The sequence below is a fragment of the Parasteatoda tepidariorum genome, chromosome 1 (genome assembly GCF_043381705.1).
Source record: "Parasteatoda tepidariorum isolate YZ-2023 chromosome 1, CAS_Ptep_4.0, whole genome shotgun sequence".
Taxonomy (NCBI): Eukaryota; Metazoa; Arthropoda; class Arachnida; order Araneae; family Theridiidae; genus Parasteatoda; species Parasteatoda tepidariorum.
In genome coordinates this window covers 101215739-101226939 of record NC_092204.1, presented here as the reverse complement: position 1 = coordinate 101226939, position 11201 = coordinate 101215739, and the positions used below count along the sequence as shown (strand labels likewise).

General features: G+C 33.1%; 3 protein-coding genes across 3 annotated transcripts; all 3 read left to right on the top strand.

The window, feature by feature from the left end:
- Window positions 1–1480: 1480 nt before the first annotated feature.
- On the top strand, window positions 1481–2344 carry LOC107437185 (uncharacterized). Its single transcript, XM_016049096.1, has one exon. It carries the CDS (start codon window positions 1481–1483, stop codon window positions 2342–2344), a length of 864 nt encoding a protein of 287 aa, XP_015904582.1.
- A 2883-nt stretch (window positions 2345–5227) lies between these two features.
- On the top strand, window positions 5228–5893 carry LOC139426665 (uncharacterized). The gene has a single exon (XM_071186295.1). The coding sequence runs from the start codon at window positions 5228–5230 to the stop codon at window positions 5891–5893; it is 666 nt and encodes a 221-aa protein (XP_071042396.1).
- Window positions 5894–6415: 522 nt separating this feature from the next.
- LOC139426664 (uncharacterized) lies at window positions 6416–7348 on the top strand. The gene has a single exon (XM_071186288.1). The coding sequence runs from the start codon at window positions 6416–6418 to the stop codon at window positions 7346–7348; it is 933 nt and encodes a 310-aa protein (XP_071042389.1).
- The last annotated feature ends 3853 nt before the right edge of the window (window positions 7349–11201 follow it).

Genomic DNA, 11201 nt, shown 5'->3' with positions numbered 1-11201 from the left:
TGCATTAACGGATTTACAATTTCTAATGAGAATTACGATAAATCCCTAGATTTATTAAAGGATAGATTTGGAAACAAAAACATGTTAATCAACGCTCATTTGAGTGATTTATTAATTTTATCACCTGTCAAAAATCCTAATGATGTTATGAGTCTTAGAAATTTATATGATAGCGCGGAAACACAGATACGCAGTTTTGAAAGCTTGGGTATAAAAGGAGATACTTATACCAGTTTATTGACACCCATTTTAATGAAATTAAATCCTTCAGAATTTGTTTTAGAATTTAATCGATCCCAAAATGATAAGGAATTTGATTTAAGTGCTCTATTAAAATTTCTCACTTCAGAAATACGGAGCCGCGAACGATCTCTTCAAATTAATAATCAAAAACCATCGCCGTCTTGTTTCCTCTCCCCACAGGAAAGAAAAAAAAAGAATTATGGGTTTGTTAAACGTAATACCACATGCAAGCCCTTGAAAAAAGAAAACACTTTTTCCATAATATCATCTTAACAGAGCCTCTCATCGGTGCCAGGCAATGAGAAATTATTATTCTGCAATAAATCGCATAAATTAGAATCGTGTTATACTTTTAATTCTAAGGAAAATAGAGATATTTTGAAAAGTAAAGGATGTTGTTTTTTATGCCTTAAACCTCGGCATCATGTTGCAGAATGTTCGATTAAAGAAAACTGTTCCTTTTGTGGGGGATCCTACCATATTTCAATATGTTTTCGGAAACAAACTGATTCGAATATTGAAAGTCCATATCAGAAAAATGTAACTGATAGCGTCGTTTCGGCAAAGCTAAAAATATTAAATCCGATGGCATTTTGTAAGATACGTACATGCGCTGCTTGACTGGGGATGAAAATAAAAAGGAAATATACCGCGTTTTCCTGGATAATGGGAATCAGTGTAGCTTTATTTTGTCGTCCCTTGTCCAAAAATGTAACTTTTCTATAATCAGAGAAGAAAGTATTTCAATTTGCCCATTTTTTGCGGTAATGAAAACAAAAAGAAAACTTATTATGTCGCGAAAATTAAATTGCAAAATAGACAGGATCCAAATTTATTCATTGAAATTGAAGCAATTGAAACAGACAATATAACGGCCTCACATTTACCGACCCCTCCTGAAAACATTGATAAAAGATTTAGACACTTGAGAAATATATAATTAGCTGATTCTTATGAGTTTAATGATAAAGAAATATCAGTTCTCTTGGGTGGGAACTATTACTATGAGGTAGTTACTGGGCGAATTATGCGAGTAAACAAAAATTTAGTAGCAGTCAAAACGTTGCGTGGATGGTCTTTACAAGGGGGGGGGGAGTACAAATTGCCAGGAATTATTTACAATGCGTGTTATTGTTAATATGTCGATCATTTCCAAACAACTTAGTGAATTTAGGAATTTGAAAATTTAGGGATTGAGGCAAAGATATCTAATGACAAAATTAATGATAACGATATAATGTCTGAATTTGAAGCTGGAATTTCATATGAAAATAAGCGTCATAAAGTTAAATTTCCCTGGAAACCGCATATGAAATCGTTGTTAGAAAATAATGAACAAGTGGAAAGGAAGAGATTTATGAAATTAAGATCAACTTTAAGAAATGATTCTACTTTATTTAGTGAATATAGATCAATAATAAAGAACTATATTTCCGAGAATATCATTGAGCGTGTTCCAGTTGAAGAGGAGAATTTGCAAAAAAACACATTTTATCTACCACTTAGAGCAGTGATTCGTACTGATAAGACTACAAGCAAAGTACGGATTGTATTTGATGCAGGATCAGATGATAAAGGACAGTTAAGTTTGAGTGAATGTCTTCACACCGGTCTTAATTTCATACCAAACTTATTTAGTCTTTTGATCAAATTCTGGAAAAACCTGATTGCTTTCGTAGCAGATATTAAAATGGCCTTTTTGATGATTGAAATTAATGAATGTGAAAGAAACTTTACAAGATTTTTCTGGGATGATGATCCAGAAAATTTACATTTGGAAAACAAGGAGTTTGACGTGTTCCGAATGTGCAGAGTTTTGTTTGGAGTGAAATCTAGCTCTTTCCTACTAGCAGCTACAATTAAACATCATCTGAAAAAATACATGGACACATTTCCGTCGACTTACAAGCATCTGAACCAGTCTCTTTATGTGGATGATTTTTTTTGCGGAGAAGACAATGTTCAACAAGCGTTGAAAACTTGTAAAGAAAGTGTGCAGATTTTTAAAGATGCTAGCGTAGACCTTCGAAAATGGAGAAGAAACTCACCTGAACTTACCCAAGATTTGAAGAATTTGAATTTTGAAGTTGATGAGTCTTGAAGTGCACTGGACACTAGCTTGATAACTTCTAAGGTCCTAGGAGTAGGATCGAATGAGAAAACTGATACATTTTATTTTGATTTCAAAAATCTGGAAGCATTTCTCTCCAAAAGAAAGGAAACTAAAAGATACTTATTGCAAGTAGCAGGTCGACTATTTGACCCAATAGGTTTTGATTGTCCATACACAAACTTTTAATACAAGAAATTTGGTGTTTAGGTTTGGACTTGGATGAAAGGTTGCCAAAACAGTTAGGAGTCGTTTGGAACAAATGGTGTGAGGAAATAGAGTATTTAAAGAAAATACGTATACCACGTTGCTACTTTAAAGAATTGTTACTTGAAAGTACAATTAGCCTACAACTGCATTGCTTTTCTGATGCATCCAAGAAAGCTTATGGAACTGTGGCTTATTCACGTATAGAATTAATTGATCGCAATATTATTTCATTTGTAGCTTCCAAAACTAGAGTAGCACCTGTAAAGACTCTATCAATCCCAAAACTGGAGCTCATGGGTCAACTTTTATCAGCTAGAATAAGCCATAAAATTGAATCTGCTCTAGAATTATCTCTTGAACGATTTTATTGGACAGATTCGTAAATAGCATGCTACTGGATCAAAGGGGACCCGATTAGACACAAAGTGTTCGTGAAGGATAGAGTACAAGAAATACAAAAACTTAGCAAACAGGACGAGTGGCATCATTGTATAGGAAAAGACAATCCTGCTGATCTGATAGGTCGAGGAGTATCCTCAGATGATCTTCAGCACAACAAACTATGGTTGCATGGACCCAAATGGTAAACATTGAATGAAACAGAATGGCCAGAATCGTTAGAACCAGTAATCCAAACTGATAAGAACATGGATGAATTGGAGTTCAAGAAATCAGTTACTGTAAATGCAACAGTTGAAAAAGAGCCAGCAGAATATTTGATCGCAAGATATTCATCATTCAGTAGCCTAATTAGAATAACAGCTTTATGCTTAAGATTTGTGCATAATTGTAAAATGGAACCAGCATTAAAGAAAACAGAGTGTTTAAGTGCGTCTGAATTAGAACGAGCTACGGAAATTTTCATGTGTTTCGAAACGAAAACAAAATGAAATGATCTATTTACAGACTTCTTTAGCATACGTTAAAGAAGTCTGTAAATCGATCATTGATTTATGGTAATGTAAAGAAGCTGGTTAGAATTTTATTTGACTCTGGTAGCCATCGCAGTTTTTTGAAACGTGATATTCGTAATGAGTTGAACCTCAGGACCATTAAAACTGAACGGTTGCATGTTTTCGGTTTTGGAGAAAAAATTTCCAAGGGGTGTTCTTACGATTTAGTGAAAGTAAATCTTCAGAAAAAAAACGATAAAAAATTAAATGTTTGCATTGAAGCATTTGTAGTAGAAAAAATAACGTGTGGGAAAATAGCCGCACTCCATGAGAGAATTAAACAATTAGCAAGGAAAAATAATATTTTTCTTTCGGATACCGGAGAAATTGCTGATATAGACATTTTAATCGGCGCCGATTTCCTACATGACGTAATCTTTGATACGTCTATGAGGTTGGGAAGAGGACTCGTTGCAACCGATAGTTTATTTGGTTTTGTGGTTCAAGGGAAATTCATGAATAATTGCCAATTAAGTAGGATTGTAAATAATACTATAATATCTGATGTTGATTATTCTTTGTTTTGGAACCTTGAAGGACTAGGAATAAATACCATGAACGAAGAAAATGCTGTTAATAAAAGTGAATTGTTAAAAGGTTTTAATTCTGATTTGCATTTTGAAAATAATAGGTATAGTGTACGACTTCTCTGGAGACCTAATACAAAGCATTTGTTAAATGAAAACTTTGGGCTGGCTTCAGAGAGGTTTGGCAAATTAAAGAGGAGATTTAAAAATGATAAATCCTTGTTTGAAGAATATAAAAAAGTTTTAAAAACTTACGAAAATGAAGGGATAATTGAGAAAGTTAAGAACTCTGATCCCCAAACTTATAAACAATGTTATTTACCTCATAGGGCTGTTATAAGAAATGATAAACTAACTGGCAAATTAAGGATAGTATTTGACGGTTCCGTGCATGAAAAAATGAATTGTCTCTTAACGACTGTTTGTATATTGGGCCAAATTTATACCCTGATATATATGAACTTATGCTAGCGTTTCGGGAAAGCAAGATTGCTTTTATAGGGGACGTTCAGCAAGCTTTCTTACAAATAGGGATTAATGCAGAAGATCGAGTTGTCACAAGATTTCTTTGGTCAGATGACCCCGAGAACATGGATGCATGATGATTCGTCTACAGTAATTTATAGATTTTGCCGCGTACTATTTGGTATCAACTGTAGCCCTTTTCTCTTAGCGGCTACTATTAAAGAGCATATTAAAAAGTTTGCAAAATCGAAGCCTCTTGCGTATGAATTACTAAATGAAAGGATATATGTCAATGACGTCATAGGGAGAGTGATAGTACAGATACAGCATTTCAAATAAGTTCTGATTGTGTTGAAATATTTCGGGATGCGGGCATGGTATTGAGAAAGTTTCAAACAAATGATAAAAAATTACGTGAATTATGGAAGAATGCAGGTATAGATGTTCAGAATGAAAAGGAATCGTTAGGACAATCAGGCTTTCCATTTAAAGTTTTGGGAGTTTGTTGGGATCCTAAAAGAGATGTATTTTACTTTGAGTTCGAATATCTGCCAAAATTGATAGACACGGGGCAAATAACAAAATGATTTATTTTGAAAATCATTGGGCGTATTTTTGATCCAGTAGGATTTTTGGGACCCTTTACAATGCTTCTAAAATTTCTAGTTCAAAGCATTTTGAAAAGCGGATTGGAGTAGGATCAAGAACTACCCTTAGATATGGAAAATCAGTGGCGCGAAATATGTAAACAATTCGGTGAACTTAATGATTTGAAAATACCACGTTATAATTTTTTCGAAGCAGGTAACAAAGAAATTATAAGTTCACAATTACATATCTTCTCTGACGCCAGCTTAAAGGGTTATGGTACAGTTGCATATATCAGATCAGAAACTAGTGATGGACATATTTCTACATGTTTTGTTTCAGCTAAAAATCGAATTGCGCCACTCAAAATGATTACATTACTAATACTTGAGCTACCAGGTGCCCTCCTCTCTGTTAGATTATTTCGAACTATTACTAGAGCCATAAAAATTCCGTGTGACAGTTCCTTTTGGTGCGATTCCTCTATTGTGTGTTGTTGGATAAAAACTCCTGCCATTCGTTTTAAGCAATTTGTGCTTAACCGATTAGAAGAAATTCAAGAGATTACTCAACCTGTGGACTGGTTCCACTGCCCCGGAATTGACAATCCTGCCGATCTTATTAGTAGAGGTGCTTCCATGAGAATATTGAAGAATTCCGACATTTGGTGGAAAGGGCCACATTGGTTGTCCCTTCCGACCGAAATGTGGCCAGAATTAAAGCTCTTCAAAGAAAATGATGAGCAAATTGAGTATCGTAAAAAAAGAAGTAACCGTTATGAAATGTGTAGATTGTGAAGAACTTCAGTTGATAAATATCGCTAACTTTAGGTACCTCGAAAAAGTTGTTAGAATCATAGCGTGGGTAAAGAGATGTTTGAACAGAAAGTTAAGCTGAATATGGACACTTTGACTGCAGAAGAGCTCCGAAATGCTGAAGATATACTAGTAAAGCTTACTCAAGCAAAATTCTTTGAAAGTGAGATACGAACTCTCCAATCTAGTTTGACTATTCCAGCTTCTTCTACTATTTTCAATTTAGCTCCTTATCTTGATGAAAAAGATATCCTGAGAATCACAGGAAGATTGGCCGATAGAGATTATTATGATGAGAAATAGCCTATAATCATACCAAGACAGTCTAAATTTGCAGAGTTGCTTGTCAAGCGAGAACACGAAAATGTATTTCATTCTGGAGTAGAGAGCACTCTAGTACAAATTCGGAGAAGATTTTGGGGGCCTAAAGGAAGACAATTACTAAAAAAGGTTGTCTCGAAATGTTTGATTTGTCGCAGATACACAGCCAAACCTTCTACCCAAATGACTGGACAGCTTCCAAAAGATCGAATTAGTGAAACTCCTGCTTTTACTGTATGCGGAATTGATTTTGTCGTTCCAATCTACATCAAGGGTGAAAATGGAATAAAGAAATCATATATAGCCTTGTTCACATGTGCAGTCACGAGAGCAATACATCTTGAATTAGTCACAGACATGTCTACTTCGACTTTTCTGCTCGCATTCAGAAGATTTCTCTCCGACAACGCCAAGACTTTTAAATGTACCAATAACGAGCTTCAGAGATTATTTGATATTTTGGAATATTCAGAATTTAAAAACTTTCTTGCTGCTAAAAGAATATCCTGGAAATTCATCGTCCAACTTGCCCCTTGGTGGGGAGGATTTTATGAAAGATTGGTGAAAAGTGTCATAGAGCCTCTAAAGAATATACTTCGAAAAGCTCTTTTAAATTTTGAAGAATTGACCACTATATTGACTGAAATCGAAACCATCGCTAATCTTCGACCCCTGTCCTACGTCACTAACGAAATCGGAGAACCGAAAATTCTTACCCCATCACATTTTTTAACCCCTGGTAAAGAAAAGGCAGAATATCCAGCCCATTTCATAGAAACCATCCATGGAGAATCCACCAAAAAGACTCTTGTAAAAAGAAAAGAATACAAGGCAACATTATTGGCTAATTTATGGAAGCGCTGGAAGGAGCGCTATTTGTTTAATTTGAGATCTGCACACAACTTTACTTCTCCTAACCTAACAAAATGTTTGAAAGTGGGAGATGTGGTTTTGATGGAGGGCACCACAAAATCAAAACTATTATGGGACATAGGTATTATAACAAAAGTATTTCAAGGGCGTGATGGACTTGTAAGATCTTGCCTTATTCACAAATCCAACGGCGAATATAAACGCCCAGTACAACTTATTTATCCTTTAGAACTCAATGACTGAAATGCACAATGATAGACTTAAATAGTTTATGCTTTTTTCTTTTATTTTCTTTCAAGTGAATATTTGCATTTCATTTCAAATTTATTTGCATTTAAATGTTATTTGTTTAATATGTTTATGTTATTTTTGTCTTATTTTTATGTTTAAAATTTTAGTGAACTCGGAGGAGTTCAAGTGCGGAGTGTTGATAATTTTGCTATCAAGATTTATAACACCAGATGGCGCTGAGCGGAAACAATTTATTATTATTTATCCTGCACTTACTGAGTTTCAGTTTACATTTACCACTGAACCACGATAGAATAAAATCATCTTAATCATTACAATTTGTGTAATTATTGTTTAATTTGAATTATAGACTGACTCTCAAATCAAACACTTTCTCGAAATTCTGTCAAGAACTAACTAAGTTGCACTCAAATTTTGTGCAAATTTTCTAATTGACTCTTTAATATTCTTATAAAACTGTCATCCTCCTATATCTATATTTCAAAAATCATCATTTGGCTAAAAGTACAAATTATTACAAGAGTTGAAAGTGGCTATACTGCTCCAAACGCAAATATTATTACGTACTCAATGCAAAGCAATCAAATGGAGTTGAAATCAAAAACAAAAGGGAAAAATGGACAATGTTACTTACTTAATGGAAACACGTATCTATCTGAAAGAGTTAAACCGTAAGACGAACAAAAACATTACAATAGATAACGAAGTATTTAAATAAGAAAAATTCAAGTTAAAAATAAAATCATAAAATGTTCTTTTTATAATATTTTACATTTATGGTTTATTCTTTACAATAATTTTGTTCTCGATATTTCTGTTTACATCACACACAATTAGGTAAAAAAAAAAATGGAATTAGAACGATATACAAATTTTCATTAAAACTGTTATCAGTTGTAAGACAAGTTTTCTATACCTATTTTTTAAATTTACTCATTTACGATTTGTCAAATATTTTTAAACTTAACTAATTTTAAAGTAATCGAATGAGTTAGGGTGATGAAAGATAAATGTAACAATTGTCTTACTACAAATTCTAATCTTTCCTTAGTTTTTTTTGTATTAATAATATTTTACTGTCCCTTGAAAAAACTTTACGTGTCATCTTGTCTAGAATTTTAGTAGAAGATTTCATTTAATTCGCAAATATTTATTTTAATAAAAGAAATTGTTAACAGCTCAGGGATTCAGACGCAAACTTTTCTAGGATTCAACATAGAATACTCAGTGAATTTAGCATAGATAGAAAAGGATTGATTCCAATAACATCTGAGGCTAGAGGCGAATTTATTGCTAAAAATAAATTATTGCTGAATTAGCACTAAATAACTGTAAATTGGATTTTTGAGGGTAGGAATGATGCCTAAAATAAAGCTTATACATATTCCGTGTCAAAAGATTTACAGTAGTAAATGTTTCGGTAGTGAAATTTTCAGTAAGACATTTGAGGAATGATTAGAGTTTCCATTTTCAGTTAAATTTAAAACTGACAACTAATAAAATTCTCATTATTTTAATAAAAATCATATTGAAAACTAAAGTTACTTTTAAATGCGAGTTTTTTGTCTGGAGGGTCCAACCTACCTTAATAAGTTATTATTCATAGAAATTAATTAATAACTGAAGAAAATAGCTCATAAACAATAAAACAGTTTTTATTGTAAACAAAAATAACAATAATGAAAACAATTCATTAAATGATTCCGTATGAATCATAGTATTCCAAAATATGGAATACTATGAATAATATTTATCAAATTATAATTTTATTCCAATATTTATCAAATCAAAGTTAAATAACGAGAACAATGAGAGCTTAAAATTAAATTTAAGTGAGCGGGGGATTACCGATAAGACCAACTGATCCTATTACCACCAACTGATCCTATTACCACCAGCCTTGCCCTGCTATGAGCAGGCAACAACAAACAGTTAAATTATCAAAATTAAGGAATATTAACCTAATTCTGTAATAGTAGAGTTAGTAAATCAATAAGTACAAATGTTTTCTATAAATAAATTAATAAAGTTTTTCAAATCAATGTTCACTAAATAATGCATTATTCAGTCCGGACTAAATAATGCAACTAAATATAAACTTCAAAAATTTAATTTAAAATTTGTAAGCAGCAATTTTTTTATAGCCATGAGATATAAGAATAGCAATATAATTGCATTTGCAGTACGTGAACATTTTTAATAAGTATACTATAACACTAATAAACACTATATTTTCTTTTCTTAGGTATGACAATCAATTTTACAATCATTGATAGGTCATTGACAGGTTTCACTGCGTGTATTAATGCGAACTGCACGTACATTCTTATCCTTTCCCCGTATAATTTCAATAACTCTTCCCATTGACCATTTACAGATTAGCAATATATCATCTTTGGTGAGAACAAACATACCAATTGCAACATTTGGCTTTTTTAAATAACCATTTACTTCGTTGCTGAAGGTGACTTACATAAGAATTTTGCCATTTTTTCTAGATACACTGGACTATTTCCTGAACTTTTCTCCGCCTATTAAGCAAATTATCTTTTTTATCAATTAAATTTGGCTCGGGAATAGCATTTATAAGCTGACCAATTAGAAAGTTGCCAGGTGTTAGCACATCAAAATCATTAAAATCATGAAAAAGTGGCGCGAGTTAAGAATGACTTCGATCTGGATGGTCAATGTAAGAAATTCCTCAAGAGTTAAGTTAACTAAGCTTAACTAAGATTGGCTTAACTAAGCTTACTTAGTTAAGCCAATTGTTCTTTTTAAATGATACTTGAAACTTTTAACACCACTTTTCCAAAGACCCCCAAATGAAGGGGCTTGAGGAGGGATAAACTGATATTTGATTCCTTTCGTTGGCCAAGTATTTGGAAACCTAGTGGCTAGCAGAATTTAGAAGGCGATTAATTTCAGAGTTTTCGCTAACAAAGTTAGTTGCGTCATCATTAAAGAGATTTTGACTTTTTTCCACGCCGTGCAAAAAATCTTTTAAGAGCCGCAATCAAAGCGTCAGATGTCAAATCCGACACTGTTTGAAAATGTACTGCCCTAGCCACCATACATGTGAAAATAACAACTTATACCTTTTGAAAAATACCTTTTCTTCGATTTTTGAATTTAAATTGAAAGGGACCACAAAGATCCAGTTCAGAATTGGAGAAAAGGAGAAGAAGGTCCAACCCTGACAGGGGGGAGATCACCCATCAATTGTTCAACTAAAATTGGTTTACATTTAAAGCACTGTACACAATTGTGTATAATCTGACGTACTAAATTTTGCTCGTTGATTGGTCAAAAATCCTTACGTATAGTGCATAATTGCGCCTGTGTACCAGCATGCAAATCTCGTTTGTGATAATACTCAATAAGAATTTTTTTGAATTTATGATAGGCTGGAAGTACAAAAGGAAATTCACTGTTAAATCCTAATTATGCATGCCGTCCACCTGCAAGAAATAAATTATAATTATCCAAAAAGGGATTAACTTACTCTTAAGATGCACTGGAAGAACTTTCTTTAAATCTGCTATCTCACAGGAGAAGAAGCTTGCTTGAACCGCACTAATGAGGGCGTCTCGTGCAAGTAGCAACACAGACGATCACCAGTGATTCTTCCAGTTGAATTTCTAGAATTAGCTATAAACCTGAAAACAAGACTAACAACATTTATGAACCTTTGTATAACTATTTGTTAGATTAAACAACTGCTTAAAAAATTTATAGTGTTCAGTTAAAACTAAAGAAATGCTTTGAGCTGGATCATAGACAGCATCATTATCAGGAAGAAAGTCATTTAGTTCAGTAAAGTTCACAGAATGTTCTTTAAGAAATG